The sequence below is a fragment of the Fistularia commersonii genome, chromosome 22 (genome assembly GCF_037954325.1).
Source record: "Fistularia commersonii isolate RoL2024-O1a breed Wild chromosome 22, RoL_Fcom_v1.0, whole genome shotgun sequence".
NCBI lineage: Eukaryota > Metazoa > Chordata > Actinopteri > Syngnathiformes > Fistulariidae > Fistularia > Fistularia commersonii.
The window spans coordinates 3,173,826-3,200,945 of NC_141305.1; the positions used below are offsets into that span (position 1 = coordinate 3,173,826).

A 27,120-nucleotide genomic window follows, 5' to 3' on the forward strand; every position below is an offset into this window, starting at 1 on the left:
CCCTCTCATTTATATATTGTATAGATTATATAGACATACAAACATTCACCCTCTCACTTATAGGCCAGCATTCACTCTTTCAGTCACATTCCATAGAAACGTACCAACATTCATCCTTTCATTTGTCCATTATATAGAGACTGACAGGCATTCAGCCTTTCATTTACGTCATATAAAGTCATACAACATTCACCCTCTCATTTGGACCCTTTATAGCATCATTTTGGTCTGGGGTCCACATACGGCCTAAAATATGGTCAAGGGGGCCGGACTGCAGGGAATCTTCAAATCTTTGCAAATCTTTGCAAATCTTCACCTTGACTTTGACACTTCATAGTTTTATTTGTATTTCTAATTCCCCCCCCCCTTTTTTTTCTTTTTTTTTTTTTCTGTTTATACAATTTCCTACTAATATTTTTTTGCTTGAAACTCTGGCACAACAATTTCCTTCGGGATAAATAAAATTATTCTTATTCTTATTCTGATTCTTAAAAGTAACACTAAGTCCAAATTTTTCCTTTGTTTTAGTGTAAAGAAGGTAAACAGGTAAATAATAAAAATCTTTATACGGAATGAACTGTTCCTCTAAAAAAAAAAAAAAAAAAAAAAAAAAGTGACGAATTAATCGTAAAAATGAATATTAAAGAAGAATTGATGAAATGACACCCTGAAAATAGTGTTGAGTTAAAAGAGAAAATCTTGTCACTGTCGGAAAATTTGCCACTAAAATTTATTAGAAAATGGATTGTTAGCATGTATAAGAAGAGGTTTCATCTTTGAAAGGCTATTCTGGCTATTAAATCAATCTTTTTAATTTGACCCGTTTTGGTTTTTTATTTGCTATCATTTTTGTGTTTTTTATAGAAATAAAAAAAAGACAAGATTGTTTTAACAATGTCACTAGGTGTCTTTTCATCCAAAAATCATTTTGTTTAAATTGCGAATCTAAAAAGCCATTGCAAAGTTACTTTTTCATTTATTCCTTGCCGTTTTTTTTTTTTTTTTTTCCCAAAACCCACTGTATAAAACGCTCGGGCCGCCCTAACACAAAGATTTGATTTCAAGCAGAAAATATTATTCCAGTCGGGCCCCGAGTCTGAGACCCCTGCTGGCATTCACCCTTTCATTCACGTGCCATATAAAGATGTCTGGAGGTTCTCAGTCATCCAAGTCACTGTGAATTCTTGTTGAAATCTTCTTGTCGTGGCAACTGGACTTGAATTTCTTCACTTCTTCAGTTCAGTCTAACTCTCGGATGAGGGGGTGAAACATCTTCAAAATGAAGAAATTCAAGTCCAGTTGCCGAGACAAGAAGATTTCAACAAGAAGTCACACGAAGACGTACCAACATTCACCCTTTCATCCCCCTATTATTTAGAGATGTACAACCGTGTCGGCAGTCACCCTTTCGTGCACACGTCATATCGCGACACACAAATATTCATCCTCTCGTTGGGAAGCCTCATAGAGACAAACAAACCGTTCACCGGAGACATTCAGCCGACATTCGCCCTCTCATTCACACATCTTCGGTGTCGCTCCTCCAAGGTTTTGGACTGTGGGAGGAACCCGAAAGGGAACTCGCGCAGACTCTGTGAGAACATGGAGACTCCACACAGAAAGACCTCCTGTGGGAATCCAACCCGGGATCTTCCGGTTGTGAGGCGGGAGCGCGAACCGCTGCGTAGCCGTGACGCCCACATTTGACATTTAGCCTTGAATTCCCCGGAGTCCGACATTGGAGATCGGTTCGCGGCCGTCGGGGATTCTTCCTCCAGACCTCCTGGCCGGCAGCTCCGACCACCTTCTAACCTCCTCCACCATCCCGCCTCCGTCCATGTCCAAAACATCTCGGTCTTTCTCTTATCTCACACGTGCGCTAGCATAAACATGCTAGCCAAATCCCTCAGACGTCCATCATAGAATTGTCGTTAGCGAGAAAGGAGAGCGGTGAAAGAGTCGGAGGTCGATTCCGAACGCAAACTGACCGCCATTTTCGTTTATTTATTCATTTTTAACCAGATTTATTATATATATTATATTCGTAGCTGCTCCGCTGGTGCGTGGCGAACCGCCCGCGTTTGAAAAACCCACCAAACCCCTCGCCGCTTTTAAAGTACGGTATGAATAAAACATCAGGGACAAACACGCGGGGGGATTAGGTTAAATCTAGCGCCGGTTTAAGGCTTTGTTATGCAGGTCTGAATCGCATTCCTGCAAACTGCTTGTCTTTGATTCGCGTTCGCGGCGAGCCCGCGCGCTAGCTGCGCCTCGCCCGGATACATTCGCACGGGCTAAAATAATAAACATTGCGTTTGTAAATATGCTGTGAGAATGTGGCGCTAAGAGGCGTCGAATGGCTCCCCACCCTTTAGGTGAACTTAACCGATCTCACCAAGATTGTTTTCAAAGTAAAATCCCTGGAGGCGAATGAACGAGGATTTGCCGGGATTGATAAAAATATTAATTCATTTGTTCATTCATTTATAATATGCATCACTTTTCCTGCACTCGGGGTTGCAGGGGGGCGGAGCCTAATCCCAGCTGTTATTGCTTCACATAAACATGTCATTTTTTTGGGGGGGGGGATGCTCAGATGCTGTCCACCCCTGCACAAACACACACACACACACACACACACACACACACACACACACACACACACACATCATGAAAGCCTTGTGACTGCAATCGTGTGTGTGTGTGTGTGTGTGTGTGTGTGTGTGTTGGGGGGTTTGTTCATGAGTTGCTGTATAGATCCAAAGCAGCTACTTTCAAATGGTGGCCATAACAACAGTGGACTGGACTCAACGTGCAGAGTCATAGTAAACCCCCACACACACAAACACACACACACACACACACACACACACACACTACACAAGCCCTGCCTCCTCAAACCACCCACCTACTCAGCTCGCAAGCCTCCGAACATTTCTCTAAGTCATGGTTGTAAAGTCTTTAACGCAGCAATGCTTTGAAGTGGCGCTGGATGGATCTGTTTTTTTTACCCGAATCAGAAGATTTATGTTGGGGATTTGCACGCAGGACACACACACACACACACGCAACACACACACACACTCACTCTGGTTCGTCCAGCCGTGGATGCGAGTCTCCCCGGCCTCTTGGGAAGTCACCAGTCGGGCCGCCGGGACCAAAGTGGCCACTTCTTTGTGAAAAGATGAGGGACGGCATTTATGGCATGCCTGCACAGGGTCAAGTATTTGTGCTCACATTGTGTGCGTGTGTGTGTGTGTGTGTGTGTGTGTGATCCGTGTGAACAAGTACATGCTCGCAAAAGGAAAAGAAATGAATAGTTTGATCTGGTGACGTCCGTTGACTTGATGGATTTTTTTTTCCTCCCTGTTAAGTGCGGCGCCGCCTCGGGCATCGTTGCTCAATTTTTTTCTTTTATTTTTTTTGCAAAACTTTTTTTATTTACACAGTGTAATCCTTTTCTTAACTCTCACTTTTTTATTATTCTTGGTTTTACGGCGTTTATGTGGTGGTAATTCACTCTGAGAGGGTAATTCTTTGACAAATAAGGGTGAAAGCAAAATGAAAACAAAGGAGGGAGGGGGGTGTTAAAGTACTTTCCAGCTCGGCCTCGAGTCATTGCAGCTCCAGAGTCAGTGGAGGCCAGAGCTACTGGACCTCAGAACTACTGGAACCCAGAGCTACTGGACCTCAGAACTACTGGACCTCAGAACTATTGGAGAGTAGTAGTCTAGAGCCCAGAAGCACTGGACCCCAGGGCCACCGGAGTCCAGTACAAGTCAAGTACCACTGCAGCCCAGTGCAATGGAGTCCAGAGCTACTCCAAATCAGCACTGTCTAGTCCAGAGATACTGGGCCCCTGGACTACTGGGGCCCAGAGGCACTGGAGACCAGCCTTATGAGACGCAAGAGCAGTGGAGTCCAGAGCTACTCCAAACCAGCACTGTCTTGTACAGAGATACTGGACCCCTGGGACCCAGAAGCACTGGAGACAAGATGCCAAGAGCAGTGGAGTCCAGAGCTACTGGATTGAAACCAGAGCAATTGGAGTCCAGAGCTACTTGAGACCAGAAGCACTGGAGTCCAGTGCACTAGACCCCAGGGACAGTGGAGCCCAGAACAATGGCGTCAAGGACCACTGCAGCCCAGAGTAGTGGAGTCCAGAGCTTCTCAAGCCCAGAGCTGTCTAGTCCAGAAATACTTGATCCCAGGACCACTGGAGCCCAGAAGCAGTGGAGACCAGCGTTAAAAGAAGCCAGAGCAGTGGAGTCCAGAGCTACTCCAAACCAGCACTGTCTTGTTACAGTGATACCGGATGCCAGGACCACTGGGGACCAGAAGCACTGGAGACCAGCTTTATAAGACGCAAGAGCAGTGAAGTCCAGAGCGACTGGATGGAAACCAGAGCAATTGGAGTCCAGAGCTACTTGAGACCAGAAGCACTGGAGTCCAGTGCACTAGACCCCAGGGACAGTGGAGCCCAGAACAATGGTGTCAAGGACCATTGCAGCCCAGAGCAGAGGAGTCCAGAGCTTCTCAAACCCGGAGCTGTTTAGTCCAGAGATACTTGATCCCAGGATTACTTGAGCACAGAGCAACTGGATGTAGCCCAGAAACTCTGGAGCTCAGAGTCATTGGACCCCAGAGCACAGGAGCCCAGAGCTATTGGAGCCCCAAAGCATTGGACCCTGGGGCCATTGGAGCCGAGAAGCACTGGATCCCAGAGCAATAGACTCAAGAACCTCTGGAGTTCAGAGCAGTCTAGTCCAGCTCCTGGACCCCAGAGCGACTGGACCTCAGAGCGACTGGACCCCAGGCACAGTGGAGCCCAGAGCCAAGAGAGGCCAGAGCTCGTGGAATCCAGAACAGTGGCCCCGGAGCAGGTGGATCACCCACACGTTCATTGAAATCCCAAACACCAAATACCAAGTTTTATGAACTCGGTTGTTGCCTCTACAAATCCTCCGAAAGAATCTACCAATCAACCTGAAAGCGAAGGGAAAAATGGAAGTAACCTCCAGATTTTCTGAAAACCAGATAGAAATTCTCTCATAAACCTCAAATTTAGCCAAAAATATTCAACGATTTAATGAAAATCAGCTTCAGACAGCAAAGTATTTTAAGGAAAAGCCAGAAAATCAACCCAGATTTACATGAAACTCCAAAAAAATCAACCCGAGAGAATCAGAGAATTCGGTACAAAGTCTGTGGTTAATATCGAGTGCAAGTTTCACCGCCGACTTTGAACGCAGTATTATTCCTTCAAACCCAAAAAGTTGATGAACTTTCCAAACCCCCAAACCCACCCGTTTTTTGTTGTTTAGTCGTGGGGCGGCAGCGGCGGCGGCGGAGGAGGTGGGGGGGGGCGTCGCTGCGCCGAGCGATGAAACCCAGAGAGCGACCACATTTCATCTTTATGGCCGGCTGTAAAATCGCCCGCTGAAAACGGAGGAACTGGGAAAAGGGAAAATGTCACATTGAAAAAAAAAAAAAAAAGGACACAAAGCTTGAGGGAAAGGACAAGAGCTCTGGTGTGTGAGGTTCGTTTCCCACTTCGGCCGGTCGCTTCCTCGCCCTCCACCGTCCCTCCTCCACTCGGACCTCGATTCTGTCTTTTTAATTCCAACATCATCGACATTTCCCCGCTGCTTTTTTTGGACATTTTTGGACAGCAGCAGGAAATCAGATAAAGCCATGATATACACACACACACACACACACACACACCGAGCTCCGTTATGAGGGTGTGAAGCTTGGAGTCATTTCCTGGCTATTTATATGCAGGAGTGTGTACTGTAGAATTTATGAATGTCCACTGCGGCCTCTGCTTTTCCTTATACACAGATGAGATAATGGAAATGCCAGTGTAAGCACTCGCGCGCCCACCAGCTCCCCCGCTTGATTGTAATTGAATCTGCGTGCACGTCTGGTGCGTCCGACTGCGGCCAAGATGTCCGCTGTTCGGACAGCTGCGTTGCGATGGCAGCCCGCCATTTATTTTAATTTATTTCATTTTTTTTTTAAATTTTCTTTTATTTTATGAAATTGATTTAAATCTGTATTATTTTTTGTGCAGTAACTCATTTTGTATTTTATTCTATTTTGATATATCCGAATGCATTTTTATTTTAACTACTTCAAAAGCATTTTTTTTGGTTTTGTATAATAATCTATTTTCTATTTTATTTAATTAATTTAAATCTATATTTTTGTGTTTTATTCATTTTGTATGGTATTATATTTTACTTTATTTAAATGTAATTTATTTAGATTACACTCATAGCATTTTTCTCGTTTATATCGTAGTTTATTTTCAATTTTTTTTTAATTTTTTATTTATTTTCATTTTATTTTTATTCATTTTAATGTGTTTTATTTTCTTTTGTGTAGTAATGTATTTGTAGGAATGTATTTTATTTTATTTTATTGTGATTGACAGGAAGCGGCTCAGGATTGGTTTTTAGAGCTGAGTTTATTAGTAAAACAACCCGATTTAAATTCATCTAAAGACACTGAGAAGATCACTAAGAAAAAAAAAACAAAAAAGCTTCTTTCACTCATTCACCCATTCGTTGGAGGGCGGTCACCTGTCAATCACTGGTCTGCCCAACAACACATAGTTGCCATGACAACAGTATCCAAACAATGCAGAGCGGAGTGGTTGTAATAGGGGCCTGTCAGTGTGTGTGTGTGTGTGTGTGTCCAATACGAGAATGCACCGGACTACGAACATGTATGTTTTTTTTCCATCTAATAATTAAGTATTATTATTATTATTCAATTATTCCCATTCTAAATGGGCGCCTCTGAAAAGGGGCCGGTCGTGGTCTTCGGCTAGCGAGCGCACCGGTTTTCGAGGCTCCTCATCACCGCGCATTGGGCTCAAACCGCCCGTGACAGAATCACAATGGACAGCGAGCCGAAGCGATGGGCCGGGCCCCGGCCGGCCCCCCGCCGGCCCCCCGCCGGCCCCCCGCCGGCCCCCCGCCGGCCCCCCGCCCACAATACGTCCATTCATGCGTCGAGCAGCGCTTCGCATGCTAAACTTCTCCCAGTTAATTAGAGCCTCCTCCGCCAGACAGTCAATTGCCGGGGTCTCGTCCGCCGTTGACCTCGGATGCAGACCGGACGCTCGCCAAGGCGTTCCCGTCAAACGCCACCCCCTTTTCAACCGAACCTTAATTTCACGTTTTCTACAATGTGTTTGCAGATGAAACCTAGTGTGTGTGTGTGTGTGTGTGTGTGTGTGTGTGTAAATTCCCGATGTCGCAAAACATACCCGTCGTCCAAAAAACGCAAGCGATGTAAATTTGTTGTCTTCCTCCTCTTCCTGCTCAGAAGGGATCTCTAGGGGGAGAGTGGTGGACGCATGTGTGTTCACGTGTGTGTGTGTGTGTGTGTGTGTGTGTGTGTGTGTGTGTGTGTGTGTGTGTGTGTGTGTGTGTGAGAGAGAGAGAAATGTTAGGAGGAAATATAAAGTCCATCCATCCATTTATCTACTCATCTATCTATCTATATATCTATCTATCTATCTATCTATCTATCTATCTATCTATCTATCTATCTATCTATCTATCTATCTATCCAACCATCCATCCATCAATCCATCGTCCAGACCTTTCTCTGGGAAAGTTTCCATCAGGCTCTGACACACACACATACACACACACACACACACACACACACACACACACACACTCACAGGCAGATAGTCATTTGAGTGACAGGGAGGACTGAGGCGTTCCTCCACACCGCCGCTCTGAACCAATGGATTTGGGTTCATGGAGGTCGGGTCTTATCGGCACCGCCACCAATTTGTGATTCCGCTTACCTCAAAAACACACACATACACACACACACACACAAACACACACACACACACACACACACACACACACACTCCTGCAAGCACAGTTTTGATTGTGTTTCCCTGTCTGTAGCGTCCAGTATGCTAGCCTCAGCTTTGTGGCAGAGGCCTGCGGGGTTAGCAGTGTGTGCATGTGTGTGTGTGTGTGTGTGTGTGTGTGTGTGTGTGTGACAGATGATGAAACCAGCACCGAGGGAGAGGAAACACAGAGGGAACCGGGCCAAGGCGAGAAACGCCGTGCGTCCCTTCCTGTCCTGCTAACAAACAAACAGATCAGCAGAACCGCCATCTTTTCGGTACTGCAGTACATCAAATACTTCAAGTACTACGCTGTCAGTGCTGGTACTCCACGTGTTTTATGTTTTATTCGATCTAATAATTGGAGCCTTGCTTTTAAGATAATCACCCTCGATCGATGAATCGCGGACGCCGTCCTCGACTCCCGGGGGGGGGAAAAGACGGATTTTCATTTTTTTTTTTTTTTTTCATTTTCATCCATCGATCTTCTTAATTGGTTGATGCGGGAAATATCAGTCCCGCCGATCGATGATGAATTTCTTTCCCGGCGAGGATTTACGGCGGCCCTCGAAAGAGCGGTGAGAAAGCGGCGACGGCCGTGGGAGCGACGGCGCGGGTTGGACGCCGATCGGAGGGGAAAACGATCCGCCCCCGTTTTTGATCTGGGGCTCGGCTGTTCCGGCAGGTGTTCGCCTGCAGTTTGGGTGGAGCCGCGAAGGGATCCGGCGACGCGGCGGCGGCGGCGAGCGAGACTTTTCCCCCCCCCTTTTCACGGAAGATCTGTTTTGACGGCGGGATAAATATCAGATGACAGCCGGGCCCGGACGGGGCGCCGCGTGAGCTCCGGGGGTTCGAACCCGGCAAAAGCGTCGTCTTTGTCGGCGCCGCTTCGCTCCGAGCGTGAAAAGACGGGGAGGAAGCGCCGGGTTCTGTTTTTTTTGACGGGAGAAGAAAAGGCGGTGGGGGGGAAACGCCCTTCGCCGCGCCGCTCACAAAAGGTGAAACGGGAGAGTGTCGGCGCCGCCGGGCTCTTTCAGGACGCCACAATGAGGCGTGTCAGCGGCGGCGTAGAAAAGGTCTCCGGCAATTACAGTCTGGCCTGGAAAAAAAAGAGAACGGTGTCACCTTAGAAGCCCCCCGCCCCACACACACACACACACACACACACACACACACACACACACACCGGAGTCGAATAGGGGGGTTTGTTTCCACGGCGATCTTGAAATAAGGCCTGAGCCGGAGTGCTGAAACAGCGATTCAGTTCCTCTGACGCCGGGATTAAGAAAGCCAACTTGATGAGCTTTAGTTAGAGAACTTTCTATCTTCCTCCTCTTCCTCCCCGCGTGAATGAAATTAAAAGCAAAAAGCAGCGAGGGCTTCTTCGGCTTCCAGGTTCAGACAAAAGCTGGGCCCCGTCCGTCCAGCCTTTTCTTTCCCGTCTGTCCCGAAACAAAGCCCTTCTCCGCCGCCCAGGACACCCAGGGTCAGGCCGGCAGAGCGAGTGTAGCTGCGTTAACATTTTTCCAAATATTAAATATTTTATTATTTTTTTAATAAAAAAAAGAATATTATTTATCATTTTTTTTAATTAAATAGTAAATAATATCCTTTTTTTTTTTTTTTTTTTAAGATAAGATTTTTTTTGTGTCAGTTATTTTGAATATAAATAGAGAGACAATTAGAAAATAGCAAAAGACATCCACAACAACAACAACAACAGCATCAGGGATTCGACTGGAACTGAATGGAAAAAAAAAGACTGTAAGGGTGAAAATAGACAACCAGAACTAAATAACAACATAAAGAGTGATAACAATAATGACAAGAGTAAAATAAATAAACTAAAAATAGGCAGGATAGATGCCAGTGGGCTGAGAATAACAAGATTAAAAAAAGAGTGAATGGGGGAGTTTGTTTAAAAAAAAAAACATATATATATATAAATATGTTCTTGAGACTTGTTGGATATGCATGTTTTTTTATGTTAAAATGGTCCCACACATCTGCTGAAGCTGGATTAGTGATGCACACTACACACACACACACACACACACACACACACGTGGGCTGCGCTTTTCCGGCAAAGACAGACAACGATTGAAGCAGATGTAAAAAAAAAAAAAAAAACATAAATAAATGTGCAGAAGTTCATTCACCATGACTCCGTTCCTGCTTGGTTTCCACCATCTTGAAGCCGCTACGCGAAAACCGGCGATGCGGATCCGAGGTCCAGCCTCGTGCACGTGGCTTCTGGGATTCCAAATTGGTGGACATTTGGATTCTTTTAGCTCCTGAATTTGGTTGAACAATGTTAAGGCAATAAGTCTGCCAATAAGTCAGAATATCTTTATTAGCATAGCAGCGCTCGCTGGTTTACCTGCAATATTCGTCACGTTTTCGCTGAAAAATCTCAAGCGTTTTATCAGGGTAATGGGGGTGTCATGTCTTTAGGTGACGCCTTCATTTATTTGGCGTTTGTCGTTCGCCGACAACATTTTTAGACACGGTAAACACGTCGGTTTTTCCACAGTGATGCTAAGCTAAGCGCTACCTACGCTTTCGTTTGTCTCATTATCTCCGCCTTTCTTATCATCCCTGTTAGATAAACTGCTCAGAAAATATAAATGCGAACTCTAAAATAACCCATCCTAGATCTGAATGAATGAAATATCTTATTAAATACTTTGTTATTTACATTGTAGAATGTGCTGACAACAAAATCACACAAAAATGATCAATGGAAATCAAATGTGTGAACCTTGAGGGCCAAATGAAAGTGGAAAAACATACTAATGTTGAATTAATGTCCTTAAAACAAGTTAAAATTAATCAGTGTGGACAGATTTCACAGAAGTGTGATGGACTTGGAGTTACATTTTGTTGTTCAAGTGTTCCCTTTATTTTTTTGAGCAATAAATTCCACGCTATTTGAGAAGCAATGTCTTAGGCCGCATTTCTTATTTAATTTTTACACGCGAGCCAACTAACAAAATGAAAATTCCATTTTGAATATTGTGGTTTTGTTCTACATTTACATTACGATTTTACATTTTATTTCAATTTAAAATCATGAATGATCACGTTAATATACAGACATTATTTTGTATGTAATCATCCATACAAAATTAAACAAAAGGAAAAAAAATAAGGGGTTTCTAAATTCTATATTGATTGAAAATATTCAAAGAAAATAGTTTTAGGGGGCTGGATAAAAAAGCAAAAATGGGACGGATGTGGCCGTAAAATGCCCGTGTCTGGTGTGGACTCTCCGTGTTTGCACGATCGCTCTGATCTCACTTTATTTTTCCATTTATTTACATGTTGTCTGTTTATCAACCAAAGTAATTAATACATTTTTAAATAAAAATGCAAGACAGAGTTTTTTTTTTTTCATGTCATTTTCTTGTTTTATTTTCAAATAGAAAATGTTAAGGCGCTGGGGGGCGGCGGGATGGGATGCCGTCTATGCGTGTGTGCATGTGTGTGTGCGTGTGTGCGTGTGTGTGTGTGTGTGCTAATTCTTTAGCCTCTGTTTGCAGGAATCCAGACGGGGACGTGCAGCCGTGGTGCTACATCGCCGACCACGAAGACGGGATCTACTGGCGCTATTGCGACATCCCGACGTGCCAGAGTAAGACATGGCCGCCGTTCCTCTCTTTTGCCCCACTGTCCCCTGGCGCTATTTGCCCCCAAACACACACACACATACACACACACACACACACACACACCCTTCTAACCTCAACTATGAATAACTTTTATAAGCTTTACAGTTTGTACGTAGTTATTACTGTAGAAAAAATGCTTCTAATTGCCTCCCGTCACCCTTTAACCCGCCCTGCCGGGACCTGCCCTTCTTTTAATACCCGCTGTCAATCATTGTGTGTGTGTGTGTGTGTGTGTGTGTGTGTGTGTGTGCGCGTGCATGCACAAGTGTCGCTTCCAGCTCCCCGGCTTGTTTTGACAGGCTTCGCTGCGCCAGCGGTCTTGTTTTGTGAACAAATGTGTGTGTGTGTCTGGTCGAACAGGAGCCCGGCGTGTGTGTGTGTGTGTGTGTGTGTGTGTGGATGAGCCCTTGGACTTTTCCTGCTGGCTTTACAAAGACCTTGGTATCTTCTGATGGCTTCCGTTGAACACTCGGTATGACCCGCCCGGTTGTCATAACAACCCTGAGACCAGTCGCCTCGCTGTCTTCCAGCGGCGCTCTGTAATCACGCTAAACTGCTCGTCCTGTAGCGCTGATTTACTGTTAACACGCAGTAATAACAGCGTAATAAACCGTGATGGCTTCCCTTGGCCGCGCCGCACGCTGTCGTTCCGGTCGGGAAGGATGCGGGCGGCGTAAAAATACCTGACGCCATGTTCAAGAACTATAAATGTGTGAAAGGAATTGTAATTACTCCAGGCTTATTAGCTCTCCGAGTGACATTTACAGATTAATTATTACCTCTTAATAAAGACACGAACTGCTCCGCCCGGGTTCGTGAAGGGAATAATGAATCCCCACCAGTCGCCGGCGCGACATCGTGTGACGATTTATATTCTTTCGTTTAGGATCGAGCGTCAATGAGACATAATTGCCACTCGGCCGGTTACTCTAATTGCGCGGTTGATTTACTGGAATATGTCGGTCAGGTATGTCGCTGTCAGAGAACGAGCTCGTCTCTGCAGGTTGTTCAAACCGGCGAGCAACATTTGGGTTTGACGTATATTCATCGTAATTTCCGGACTATAAGCCGCTTTTAGGGGCTAAAACATTTAGCCTGGTCACATGGGACCCATGAAATTATCGTCAAATCCGCCGCCGTTCAATTCAGACACCGAAAGGACGACTTAAACGGTTTTAGCGCGCGGAAAGAAGACCGAGCTAGCGGTCGGCTGGAGTTGAGCGAAGCAAGGATGGGAAATGAATCGACGGATGGACTTTTCCTTGTCTGACTTAATGGGGATCCTATTCGGAAAAAGCACTTATTTGTGGACGTTACCGGTCTGGATTTAAGTAATAAAAATGTTTCTTTGCAAATATCTCATGTTACGATGTGGACACCTGCGGTCTATACATGTAGACATATGTTCATCTATTTATTTTTAGCGGGCGCGGTTTATATTCAGGTGCGCTCAATAGTTCGGAAATTATGGTATTTATAAATATACTGAGAAATCTTTATATGTACAATATATCTTGGTGTACCTTGCATAACCGCATGAATACAACTCTACATTTTCTGTCACGACGTTTCTCTAACGACTTGAAGTGTTTGGTCCAGACAGTAGCTACAGCTAGCTACTGCTAGCTACGGTTAGCCACTGCTAGCAATCTTCCGAACCATGATCTGACAGTATTTGGACTTCATGATCTTCATGTGGGAAAAGGCTGACTCACTTTTCGGGGGGAAGTGTGTGTCGTCGTTTTTGTGAGCGGTCCAGAAACGCCGCTCCACATTTTCCCTTCTTCGGAAAAGCGATGGTAGACTGGCAGATGAGGAAAAACCCTTCGAAAATGGCATAGGAAAAAAAAAAAAAAGTCCTCCCCCCACTCCCTTTGGAAGTTTTTGGCTTCTTACTTGGTCCCCCACTCGTTTTAATACCATTTCTTGAGTTTAAAAGAAACAAACTGGAAGATAACCAGGTAACTCGCTAGCTTGCTTGAGTTTCGCAGCCCTTGTGACCCAGTTGTCCGAAAAGGTCAGATGTCAGACTATCAGGATATTAGGCAGACGTTTTTTTTTTTTTTCTTTTTAATAAAATCCGAACTCTCAGATCTTCCGATGTCTCTATATGTGAGTTCTTGTGATTGGTCCAGGGTGAACCCCGCCTCCACCCAATGACAGCGGAGATAGGAGTAGGACGGCACATGAATGAATGAACATTGCACAGATTAATCCATCAAACATTTGTGTTTGTTAGTATTGTAAAAAATTATATCAGAAATAATCATCTGTTGATTCATTATCTGCACCGCCGACCGCGATTGGACGAGAAGCGGGGTTAACGGGGGCCAATCACAGGGCCACATATAGAGACGCAGTCATTCGGTGAAGCTCATGGCGGTCGTCTCCCCCCTCCGGCGATCCCGGCATTATCCCGTCCGAGTGGCTAAAGCCGGCCGCTCGAAAGGCTCGGAATAACTGAGACCCACCAAAGCGTCTAATAGCACCCGTCAGCTGCATCGCTGGCGTCTATCCGTGTGTTTATACCCGCCGCTTTTCCCTTTTTTTTTTTTTTTACTTTGCACGTGTGACTGATTTCGTATGTGTGGCAGTTTTGACTGACCTATTTCCAACAAGCGTCCATTTGGCTGAGCGCGTCCGGCCCGCGAACCCCCAACCTGCACGTCCCGCCGTTAAAAATCAGGCCGCTCTTTGTTGCGGGTGGGTTTGCCGGGTGCCCGTTCGGTCTTGTTTTTGTTTGCGCATCGTAACTCGCCCTTCGGCTGCGACCGAGGAGGCGAGGCCGGGCGTCCAACGGCGTGTTGAGCCCAGGCGGTTTCTCCCCCTCGGGGATTCCAAGGAGCTCCCTTGGCAACGTCGGATGCCAAGGGGAACGGCGGCGGCGGCGGCGGCGGATGCCTCTTGAAATCATTTTCTATTCACAGTGATCCTTTGCTATAACGCGGTTTACTTTTCACGGTTTCGCCACTTCACGGATTTGCATCGTGCATTGTGTTCTGCATTCTGATTGGCTAAAAAGTCACTCCGCTTCTTCTCTACCTGTGCGTCAATAACGTTGCAGTTTAATATGCACACGTACGTAAAACAGCTTGACAAATTTACACTAGTACGTGCAAATTCTCTTGCAATTTCGAGTTTCTCTAAAACCCATAATGTTGACAAAACGCTCTGGACCGACAAAAGCACCTGCGGCAGCGGAAGATGCTATCTATCGCAGATAAAGTTAAACTTCTGGACATGCTAAGGGAAGGTAAAAGCTATGCGGCTGTAGGTCGGCATCACGGAATTAATGAATCTTCCGTTTGTTCCATAAAGAAAGAAGAAAAAAACATAAGGACGACAGCAGCGATGTATAATAGAGTATTCAATTGTATAATAATTGTAAAAAAAAAATAAAGGTTTCTACTTCACGGATTTTGCCTGTCACGGGTTCTTTTTGGAACTTAACCCCCGCGAAAAACAAGGGTATACTTTAATTGACATTACGTTAAAACGGGTGAAAAATGACCAGCCTTTTCATTTCGCCTCGGGAAAATAAGTGGCGTTGAGATGTGGCCCCGTGATGGCGGCTCCGGGTGCAGGCACCTCTTGGGGTTCGCGCCCAACGCTAGAACTGTGAGTTCCGCGTTGGAACCGAGACGAAGGAGTTTAATTCGACCCGCGATCGACCTCGTAACTCGATTTGCTCGTGTGTCAAATTTAATTTACTCATCAGAATGAATTGAAATGCTAGTAATCCATTCAAATAAGAAGAATGTGAACAAATGATGTATTCAACCCTTGTGTGGTGTTCGGGTCTGTTGGACGCGTTTTCACTTTTTATTAAAAATAAAAAGATGAAATTATTTAATTTTTCAAACTGAGACTCACTGACTTTAGCTCATTTTCTGAAGAACATATATCAGAATACATATTTAAATAATAAGTTATAAATGTGACCTAACACAGGTAAAGGCCAAATATTAATCATATATATTAATAATAATAATAATAATAATAATAATACATACGATTTGTATAGCGCTTTTCAAGGTACTCAAAGACGCTTTTGTTTATATCATATTATTATTATTATTATTATTATTATCATTATTATTATTATTATATTGTTTATACTGCTTGTAATTAGGATAAAATAAACGTCTGTTCAGCATTTTAATATAAAAGTGTTTGATTGTGAGGCATCAAAAGCCACAAAATGCAACGGGACCCACAAACGCTGGCTGAGTAACAACAATATGAACATCACACAATTCTTTAAATACATCGGAATGAATGACTCGAAAGAAATCGTCGCTTTTATTAAGTAAATCAACCGTAAAGATGGGACGAAGATGCCGGCAGCGATGGAGGACTTTTTCTGCTCGACCCTTAACCTTTCCTGACCGACTACACACTTAACGCTACGATGTGTCGCCGCACACTTCGCCACACTTTACGGCTAATGGCTAAATTTCATTTAGCGACAGAGTGAACGCCGCTCTTCTTTTTAAAAACCATCAGTTGAGGGGCTTCGAATCGTTGGAGGATTTCAAGCACTTGGGGTCAACAGTCAGGAGCAACGGAGAGCGTGGAAAAGAGGTTGAGAAACGGATTAGTCGGGTGGAGAAAAGTGTCGGGGGTACGAAGAGATGGAAAAATATCAGCCAGAGGAGGGATGGCGAATATGTTGATGCTGGAATTGGAGGTCTGGAGGAAGACCAGAGGAGATGTAGTGAGAGAGGAGGATGCGGAGAATAGGGTTCGATGGAGAAGGTTGATTTGCTGTGGTGAAAAGCCCAAAGGGGAAGAAGAAGCAGAAGAAGTCGAGAGGCTTTGACGATGACGTTCCCGCCGAATCCCCATAAACGTCTCCTGCCTTTTCACCGACGACTTCTCCATCTCCTCACGGACGCGTCCACGACACGAACGCCTCGCTCGGGGTTTTCCATGATTTTGTTCGTGTTGGTGTCGAACGCTCATATAAGATATCGTCGAACGTGTCTAGAAGACACCGGAAGAGGCGGGGTGTGTTTTTAACGGTCCGAGACGCTCGGCTGTGTCGGGTGTAAACAGGCTGGGCGCCGTCGCGCGAAGAAGGAGCGGCGTCAGGGCTTCCATCTGCAGAGGAAGAGCGAGGTGTGCAGGAGAAAACGGGATTTGTTTAGTCTGCGCTTCCCGCTCCTCCGCCGTTTTGCTTACATTTGCTGGTTGGTTTTTGGAGACGGCTCGCCGGCGGAGGCACCTGGAGGCTGCCAGCGCTGCGTCTGCTCTCCATCTGGGCGCCCCGTCATCTCCGGCGGCGTCGGTCACGACATCCGTCGATCTGTAATCCCTTCACGGCGGAATTATCTCAGGTTTAAAAAAAAAGGCCGGTCGTGGAGGCGCAGGGTTCCCGTTACCCGGAGGTCCGTCTCGTCTCCGAGCCATAAAGCCTCAGCGGAGCGGCGCCCTGTCGATTATTGTTATTTATTGAAATCCGGTTCCTGGGTGAAGGCCACCCGAGGACTTCTAAATCATCCCTTCTCCCCCTCCGCTGGGGCTGATGCGTAAATCAAGGCTACCTTTTTTTTTTTTTTTTTTTTTTTAGCTGGGGGCGGGGCTTATCCGTGCACGTAGCGCTTCGACGCGTCGGACGGGGAGGCCTTCTAATGAGGTGTGAAGAACGCGCCAGCGCACGGCGGGTTCATCGGGTCCGGACGAGTACGCTCGATGGAAGATTCCCAGAAAGTCCCGACCGTTTGCATTGACATCAGTTTAGCGCCTTTTTTTCAGACGATTCGGCGCATTTACGACTCCGAGGCAAATCCGTAAGAAGATGCAAAGATCCAGACCAGGTCCTTGGAATGCACTGTGCGCCACAATATCCGGGTCACAGTGGGATTTCTTTCTGCGCTGCGAAGAACTTTCAAGAATGTCGTCCATGTAAACGAGTTAGCAAGAAAAGCCAGACGTCTTTCTCTATATTCTGTATTATTAAGAGAAAACCTGCTATTTGTCTTCATTTGTTGTTTTATAAAACCCAAAGCACGTCCACATTCCAGTCCATACTCACATTTGAAAGTTGTTAGCATGTTAGCATGCTAGCATGGTCCCGTGCAGGGAATATATTAGTAGAAGGATATCAGCGCAGGAGGACCAGAGAAAGAGTTAAAAGAAGATTTACGGATTCAGTCTCAGAGGATGTGAAGTTAGTTGGTGTGAGAGAAGAGGATTCAGAGAATGAGTTGGATGGAGGAGGTTTGGCTTTGGCCCCGAAGGAGAAGAAGACGTTAGCATGCCTCCAAGAACGCTACCAATCCAGCCCAGTGCTCGGACTCAACGTCAGGTTTATTGTCATTTTCTTGACATGAAATTAACAAAATAGAAATTATAGAGTGCAAATTAGCAATAAAGTGCATTTTTACATTAAACTATGAGTTATGAGGTACAGTGACCACATATGGAATCACTTTCCATATGAATATGAAAGATACGAAGCTCAATTCAAGCTAATTTTATTCTCCGAAAAAAAAAAATCATGATACGAATACGAGAGCGAGAAAATCAAAATTTGAAATTTTGCGCACCAAGCAAACTCGAATACACGTGATGACGCCGCCCCATCTTCTGAATCTCTCCAGCATCCTTCCTGTCAACAACCCGCCACTTTATCTGAGTAGTTTGTACAGGCATTTTTCATGTCGTCTTCCCGACTCTTGTATGGCATCATCTTATTTCTTTGTGCTTATTTTATATATTTTTTAATAATCATCATGGGCCCTAAGAAAAGCAAGTGTTAAACCCAGAAAGAGGATGCTTTTCTATTCTATTTCCATAAATTAAGCACGAAATAATAGTGTTTATAGGTTTTTATGAATTAATTTTAATTAAATTAAAGTAATCCATTTATTTGTATCCTCATGTTGTCAGTTTTGGGGCGGGGTTGGAACAAATTAATTTGTTTTCTTTTGTTTTCAATGCCGAAAATTGACTTAAGATACAAAAACATCAACATATGTACCCACTTGGAACAAATTCAATTTGTATTTTAAGGAACGATTTAAAGTGCAGATGCAAACTGATGTTTGACGGCATGAGAGAGAAGCGGCAGAGGTTTGTTTTTGGGTGGACACTTTAGCGCCGTCAGTTGTAGCATAGCATCGGTGTTACAATATGTTTCTTTGTTGGTAAAATGACCAATGTTTTCGATCCGAAATTCAAGTGGAGCTACGAAACCGAGCCGCCCTTTTGCTAACCGGGGATTTACGACCCCAGCGGGAGGCCGTCTTCAGCCGCCGCCGGGTCCTCCGGCGACGGGACGGTTGGTGTTCACCCTCCCGTCACAGGTGCGACTTGCACGGGTTTCCAGCCCGCTAGCTCGGCGCCGCCGCCGCTCGCCAACCGGGGTCGTCCCGTCCTCTCGGGCTTTGCTCAGAAGTAAGAACCAGTGTCAGTAAAGCCTTCCTGGCACGGCCTCAGGGCTCTCTGGAGGAAATGGATGTTGTCAGGAAAAGTCAGCCAGATGCTTCCGGCCGCCGCCAGCTGAAGCCAGAGAAAGGAGAGTCAGCGGCAGCTGGCTTTCATTTTTTTTTTTCTTTTTTCTTCTTTTGTACCCGACCGAGGCGGAATTAACGCCACGTCAGGAGAGGACGCTTTCACCTTCCGCGACCCCGGTCAACCCTCGATCGACCGGCGGATCCGTCCCGCTCGTCTTCGTCGCTCGGCATTCACCGCTGAATGTCAGGCCTCGCGCCGATAAGACCGGCTTCTTTTAAACCCGTTCTCAACATTCGCGGGTCGACCCGATAACGCGGGAGACTCGATCGGAATTTTAAAGGAACGTCCGATTCGAGACTTTCCCGTAGGTCGGAACGAGCCGCGATAACTTCCCCCTTGGCTCATTTCGTCCGAGATTCATTCGCCTGCGCTCTGACTGACAGCGTGAAGAAGTAGAAGGAAAGTCCTTGCCAGCACAAAAGTGCTTTGACGCGCGGATCGGGAGCTCGTCCGTCATCGCCGCCGCATAACCAAGAAAAACTTGTTGTGTCACCTTGTTTTCTCGCCGCCGAGAAATGTGGAGCAGCTTTGAGCTTTTTTTTTCAGAGCTTAAAGATAACAATCTGACAGAGGTGTTCAGCCGCAGGAGGGTTGACTCTCGACGCGCTCGGATGCCGACGTCGACCTGCTTACTCGCGAGAAACATACAGTTCTATTCCTTTTTTTTTTTTTTTTCCGGTTCGGTAAAGTTTACAGACGCAACGGTTGCGATTTTCTCGTCCGATACCGATTTTCTGATCGTGGCGAAAAGCGTGACGCCGGGGTTTCCTCTCTCTCTCTTTCCGCCAGACATCGGCTAATTGACAGCGTAAACAAACCAGCTTGCGTCTTTTCTTTCGACGGGAACGTTTCCAAGGTTTTCCGCCTCTCGCTGATGCAGAGATCTCAGTGACCCTCCCCTCCCCCCTCCGCTCCCGACTTGTCACTTCCATCGAAAATAATCCACAGTGATCCCCCCCCCTCACACACACACACACACACACACACACCCCTTCAGTTAACAGGATCGACTTTTCCGGGAACAAATACATTTGACAGACCGATCACAACAACGCAGGTGAAGTTGTTTTTTTCTTCCCTCCTATTCCAAATTCCGAGTCAAGTCAGATTTTTGCGACAAAAACTACACAGTTGTCTGGTGACCCTTTCAACATAGAGCAGGTCTGGACCACCGCTCTGCACCATGATCTGCAGCATGGGGGCCATCTCTGCTCTGGCACCTTGTGAGCAACTCTTAAAATGATTTACCAGCAACAAAAATGAATAAAAATGATTTATATTTTTTACATTTATATGTATATTTTATATATATGTGTGTGTGTGTTTATATATATATATATATAGTTATAGTCATAGGTATATGTATGTATTCATATATATATGTATATTTATATGTATATATGTGTATATGTATGTATATATGTGTGTATATATGTCTGTGTATATATATATGTATTGATGTATATGGTTATAGGTATATGTATGTACATATATTTATATGTATGTATATATATATATGTGTGTGTGTGTGTGTGTGTGTGTGTAAGTATGTATATAGTGTGCAAAAAAAATAAAGGGAACACTTTACAATACAATGTAACTGTGTTCCCTTTATTTTTTTAGCAGTATATATATATTTGTATACACACTATACAAACATATATACATGTGTTTGGGTTTAAATATACAAAGATATACATATATATATAGAGAGAGAGAGAGATAGATACTGTCTCTCTGTATGTATATATACATATGAAGTATTTATATATATATATATATATATATATACAGTGTGAGAAAAATAAAGGGAACACTTAAACAACACATTGTAACTCCAAGTATTCCCTTTATTTTTTGAGCAGTTTATATATGTACATATACATATACACATGTATACTTATATACATGCGTGTGTGTATAGATAGATAGATAGATAGATAGATAGATAGATAGATAGATAGATAGATAGATAGATAGATAGATAGATAGATAGATAGATAGATAGATAGACACCAAGTATACTTAATATTTAAGATGGAATAAGAAAGGACTTTATTGATTCCCTTTGGGGAAATTAATTTGTCTCTACACGCAACAATATCAACAAATATGAATGTAAATATAAATTGAGGAGACATATAATTAGAAGGAAGAAGTGACAACAACAACAGCAAGGATAGAAATAGATAGCAGAATGAAAAAAAAAAAACAACAGCAAGGGAAACATTAGAGTGAAGTGATACCAGCAAGAATAAAAAATATAATAAAAATAGATAAGAATCAGGACATGATATGTGTGACTGAGTGAGATAGTGAGGTGTTGGTCGCCCAGATGCAGCTGCGGCCGCTCAGAGTCGTGCTTTGTCCAGACTGCTGCTCTGCGCTCTGATGGCCACAAATGAAAATCCTCTGTAAAACTGTTGATGCTATCAGTTCTTTTTTGTCTTCTTTTCAACTGCACCTTAACACTCCTGTCACTTTAAAAAAATCAAACCCTACAATATCAACCTCAGCGTAACTTGTCGTTGTTCTCTGGAACAAATTATTTATTAGGTTTTTGTACTTTTGCACCGTGGGTCTTGGAGTATTTCAATGCTCTGTATGTGCCAGGAAATGGGTGTATTGACAATAAAATTGACCTTGACTTAGACTTTGACAAAGATGCCCATTCGCCACAGCTCGTCGTGCAGGGAATGGGAAGGATTGCCCAGAATAGCTCCCAGATTGAAGTTCAGTCCCAACAGAGGGCGGGTTTTCCTCACCGGCTCTTGTTTCCCTTGCATAACAGCATGAACATGTATGGCACAACACAAACGTGTCCATTTTTGGCCATTGCCTTACTCTGATTTCGTCAACTAGCAGGTAGCCCAGCCTCAAACACACTTCAGTCTCGGTGGAACGGCATCCTGATCGAGATCTCAGATTGGCTGGACTGCAAGTCAATCAAGCTAACTGCTGTTTTTAACGTACGCTAGCTGCACTGTAGTGTATTCTTTGGCTTGCAATTGAGTCGTTTTTTTGTCACGTTGTGCGGCACAGTTCATTTCGAAAGGCAGGGCTCCGCGATCGACCCGCATTGCCTTTCCGATCGACCGGTAGATCGGGGTCGATGTGTCCGGCGCCCCTGATCTACGGGAACCCGACATCCCCCAATGTGCAAGCGAAGGCAGGGGAGGACGAGTGGCGGGACCGTTCCGATACTTGAAAACATTTTGGGCATTTGTGTCGGACGCCCCGCGAGCGACAGTCGCTTGTTCTTGGTTTGTTTTCTCAACTTTTTAGTCGGTAGCTTCACTGAATTTTGGCTGGGAAAACTCGAGTTGGACCGAGCCGCTCCGGAGAGACCGCCCGCCTCCGACGGCTCTCAAGTCCTGATCCGAACAACGTGATCCTGAATCGGGACAGGGTTTTTTTTTGACCCGGGAGACTCGGCGGCAGCGTCAGCAGATGAGAGGAAAGCACTCAGGTGAAAAACTGGCATCGTATTAAAGCGGTTTTAACAATCCGCACACCTAGCTTGGGTTGCTGCCAGGCTCAAATCAGATATAAACCAGGCATTAGGCAGTAAATGCATCGCCCATGAAGGCAACTTTATTGCCTGAAGTGCAACACCTTTTGAAGCTGTTCTGCAAAACATCCATATTTTAAGAGAGGCATCTCGGGTCACTGATGACCGAAAACACAGGGGGGCGTTTTGGCGACCTGCTTCGTTGCAGTTACAACAAGCTCCTAGACAAGAAGCACAGTTGGACTTTTTCTTTTAAGTGATGTACCATAAAATCAAGTATTTCAATAATGTGCCGCAGCCCGAGTTACACATGGGTTTGTGATTAGCTGCTTTAGGACAGAAAAGTTCTAAGAACTCGGTTCCAAGAACCGCCCAGCTTGGATTTCCAGGAAGTGGCCTCCTCCAGGGGAACCTCTTAGTTTTACATCAGTAAGGGACCGCGGCAGAGGCCGGTACGTTAAACTCCGCGCTCAAAAACATACCACCGAAGAAGAAGTGGAAGACGACATGGACCGCGTGGAGGTGGAAGCTAGCACTGCGTTGCCATGGGAAGAACCGCGTTAGCCGTTCGCTAACTCCGTTTTTATTTTAGCCTCTGAAACCCCTCTGTGGAGCAGCGGCCCAGAAGAGCTCGCGCTTCTTTGTCACCACTTCGGTCTATTTTGTCGCAACGAAACAGCCGACCAGTTAGCGCGATAGCTTAAAAATGCTGCTCCGCAAGTATCTGCTAATGGGCGTGGCTTACGAGTCCCACCAATCAACTACATCCGGTGAGCTACTATGAAACCGTGAGACGACCTTGTATGTCGGAGTTGGCGCTATGATGGTGCTAGGAGGTCCAGGGTCCCTGGCTCTTTGCTGTCCCAATGCGCCAAGAAACAACGTAGTTTCTGAAAAGGTTCTTTTGAACGTACTTGGTCCTCGAGATCTTCTACTTTCGCAATGAGCCTTTAAACCATCTGTAATGAGCGCCGGGTTTGATGCTAGCGAACGCACCGCTGCTCCCTCTGCGTCCGCCGGTCGATTAAACGTGTCCGAACCCCGTTCGTGTCTCCGGGAGTTTCCGTGTTCGTTCCCTCCGAGGCTTGTTTTTGTCGCGGGGAGCCAAAAAAAAACCAAACCCAAGTTACGTAAAAAGCTCCGCTCGACTTCAAACAGACGGGGATTGTCACCGAAAAATGTAATCATGTTGATTCACGAGCAGAGACGCTCGGATCTCCATTAAGGATTTTGAAATGAGGGGAAAAAAATGTCCGTAAACATATTTCGAAAACTATAAGGCGGATTTGTTACCAGGCCACAAGAATCAAACTGCATCCCGGGAAAGATCTTCATAAAGACCTGTGGTTTTTTTTTTTTTTTAAAGTATCCTCCACTCATTACAGAGTAATTTGTACTATGTAGTTGTTTTTTTGGTTGTTTTTTTTTTTTTTTTTGCTCATATACAACCAACTCCAATTATAGTCGCAGGGGGTTACAATTTCACGTAATTGAATAATTGAGGCAATATAATTAATTGTGTCTGTCAACAATAGTCTGGAAACCCCGGGGTCTTCTGTCGAGCGAACGAGCCGCACCTTGAAGAGATTATGACAAAAGAGCAAGGCGTTTTATTACCGACGGCTGAGGGAAATATGCGGTGATGAGATATTGCCTTCGTTAGCGGTGATTTATAAAGCCTTCGCGGCGGCACTTTGAAGTAGCGGGACATCTTTCGTATCCCTTCCCCCGACCAGGGAGTCCCCAAAAAAAAGGAATCTCACCGTATATATTGCCCGGAGGACAGTCAGGGTTTAATCTCGCTCGCATCTCCTTTGAACCCGCTGCTAAAAACTGTTAATTTCAATCTTGTATTTTATGTTTTTCAAGCCGGCGGTAAAAGACCGGCTCGGTCGGCCCCGCGAAAGGTTCGACCTCGTCAAGTCCGTCGATTCTCGGTCGCTCCGGTAAGGTGGAAGCGCGAGAGGCACGCGCTTGTAATGCGACGACGGCGTTCTACGCCGCGGTTCTGACCCGCAACATACAATTTGCAGTGGTGTTTGAACGGGATCCTCCAGTCTGGCCTCGGGCTCTGCACCGCTCAGCTCGCACCCGGACTCCATTTCATCTCTCACATGTAAACAGACACAAGTTTGAAGGTGTAGCTTCCCCCCCAAGGGGGAAGCATACCATCCCTGACAAGGGGGTGAAGGTACAAATTCCCTCCGGTTTATTCGCTTGGGGTTCACTGGAGGTGATCCCTAAAGATTGCTTGGTTGCTTGTGTATTATGCTTCGCTTAAAGGCGAATTTAATAGCTTTTGGTATCTAACGTTGAACGCCTGAAGTTGCACTGCTGCAACACAGAGCCGAGTCCAAAGCTTCTCCTTCGCGCTGCAAGAGGCGACAACCTGAGTCCTCCGGAGGACTCCTGAAGTTCTGCGGGCGAAATGAGAATCCACTCGCAAATCAGAATCAGAAGACTTTATTGATCCCCAAGGGGCGGGGAAATAGCTTTTTGTTGAAAGCAGCTCCTGCTCACATAGTCAAGTGGAGAAGAATCAAAATAGATCTTTGTATATAAATAATAAAATAGCAAAGAATTAAAATCAGATCAGAGGAAAGTTAAGGGTATGTAAAAATATAGAAATGAAAATATATGGAGTGTATTTGTATTTACAAGTACATGCACAGAATGCATTAGAATATTGTGATAAAGTTCTTTATCTTCTGTAATGCAATTAAAAAACCAAAAAATTCTTTTTCATGATATTCTAATATTTTGAGATAGGATTTTTGAGTTTTCTTAAGATGTAAGCCATAATCAGCAATATTAAAAATAATAAAAGGCTTGCGATATTTCAGTTGATTTGTAATGAATCCAGAATGTATGACATTTTTGGTTTTTGTAATTGCATTACAGAAGATAAAGAACTTTATCACAATATTCAAATTTTCTGAGACATTGCATTTGTAGTATTTCTGTGTATAAATCAGGGGGATTGTTCAGGAAACCATCATAGCACAGAGGAAAATATTCCACAAATGGAGAAATATTCCACATGGCTACTCCAGCGACAGCCAGCTGACACTACGTGAGGAATTATACAGTCCGATGGCCGCCGGCAAGCATGATTTCCCATGACAGCGCATCGGTATGGGATGGGTCTTGTGCAGAAAGAACTCCCGTACCCGAGAACCTTCACCGTCACTGGCCTTTGCAGATCCACCCGTTCAGTCCGTTGGTATCCGTGATCCTCGGCCTGCTTCGGAGACGTCACTGGCTACCACAGACTGCTTGGACATTTTCCCCATGGTGCTGCAGGTGGAAAGGACGTCAATAGTTGGCTCTGGTCCTTCTTGTACAGGACGTCGGTGTTCTTTCCCCAGTCCAGTTTGTTGTCAATGACTACAAGTGGTGCTCCTGCACCAGAGAACCCCAGAAGTACTCCGGTCGAATTGAGAATCCGCTCATAAAAGGGGCTTAAAAACAAAGAAGACGACGCGGAGCTTCTTCCTCCCATCGGCACGGTGGTGCCCCATGCGGATTTATGTCTGTAGTTACGCTGCCGCGAAAAAGGATGCGGTTATTGTTGTGAGAAATACATTACAGAGGGCTTTATGGAAAAGTTTTAGAAAAAAAAAAAAGTGAACGGCTGCCCGAGACAACAAGTGTGAGTCAAAATAAGCCGGCGAGGCCAGAACCAGTGGACATGTGGTCTGGCGGCGCAGCACGCCGCCTTGTCGAGGCATGTTTGCGCTTTCCCCAAGTTTTGACGCTACCAAAACTATCCAGACACACCTGTCGGCTAAAATTTGCTTTGTTTTTTTGTCTGGCAGAGGCCCTTTTTAAGGATACAGCGAACCTTTTGAGCATTAAGGTTGGGATTAGGTCAGAAATATGCCGGTGGTTTAAGTGTTTTGACACATGGCTGAAAAATTTGGGTTTCTCGTGGAAACCTGGATGGGCCTCCGCGAAACTCAACGTGTACATAAATATTCCGGATATAAAATTTCCAAGTATGCGTACAGTGGAAAATTTAGGAGATTTCAAATTACTCTGCGTATTGTTAAAAAATTGGACGCCGGCTCCTCGGGCGATTTCGCCACGCCGTGCCTCGACGTCCCGGAACCTGGCGGCCATCTGTCGGGCTGATGGTTGGAGGCTCGCAGACACCGGGGGACGCAATGAATCAACCAGAAATTAAAACAAGTCGGCGGCCCATTTGTCGCAGGGCGTCCCGGGGGAAAGAGGCAAAATATAGGCACAGAGTTTGGAAAACAAAGCACAACAGGCCGCTCGTTGCATTCGTTGAGGAGGGCTCGCCGACGCCCCCTAGTGGCCGCAGACGGAACGACACGTATGCGGCAGGTATGAGTGAATGCACATTTTGTACTCGCATAGAAAACCTTACTTTAATAAAATGTTTAAAATTACCCGGCAATGAGCAAACAAGACGTGTGCAGAGAAGCAAGAAAATAATATTTAAAAAGAAATAAATGTATAATTAACACACAATTATAACTATTTCATACCACTTCAATGAAAACACC

The 27,120-nt window shown here is 45.1% G+C and overlaps 1 protein-coding gene across 4 annotated transcripts in view; it reads left to right on the forward strand.

The window, feature by feature from the left end:
- kremen1 (kringle containing transmembrane protein 1) overlaps positions 1-27,120 on the forward strand; it is a 94,668-nt gene that overhangs the window by 38,102 nt on the left and 29,446 nt on the right. For all 4 annotated transcript variants that reach the window (XM_086169565.1, XM_086169564.1, XM_086169566.1 and 1 more), the window contains one exon: positions 11,428-11,519. In XM_086169565.1, coding sequence (XP_086025691.1) covers positions 11,428-11,519 — 92 coding nt within the window. The remainder of the gene's footprint in view (positions 1-11,427; positions 11,520-27,120) is intronic.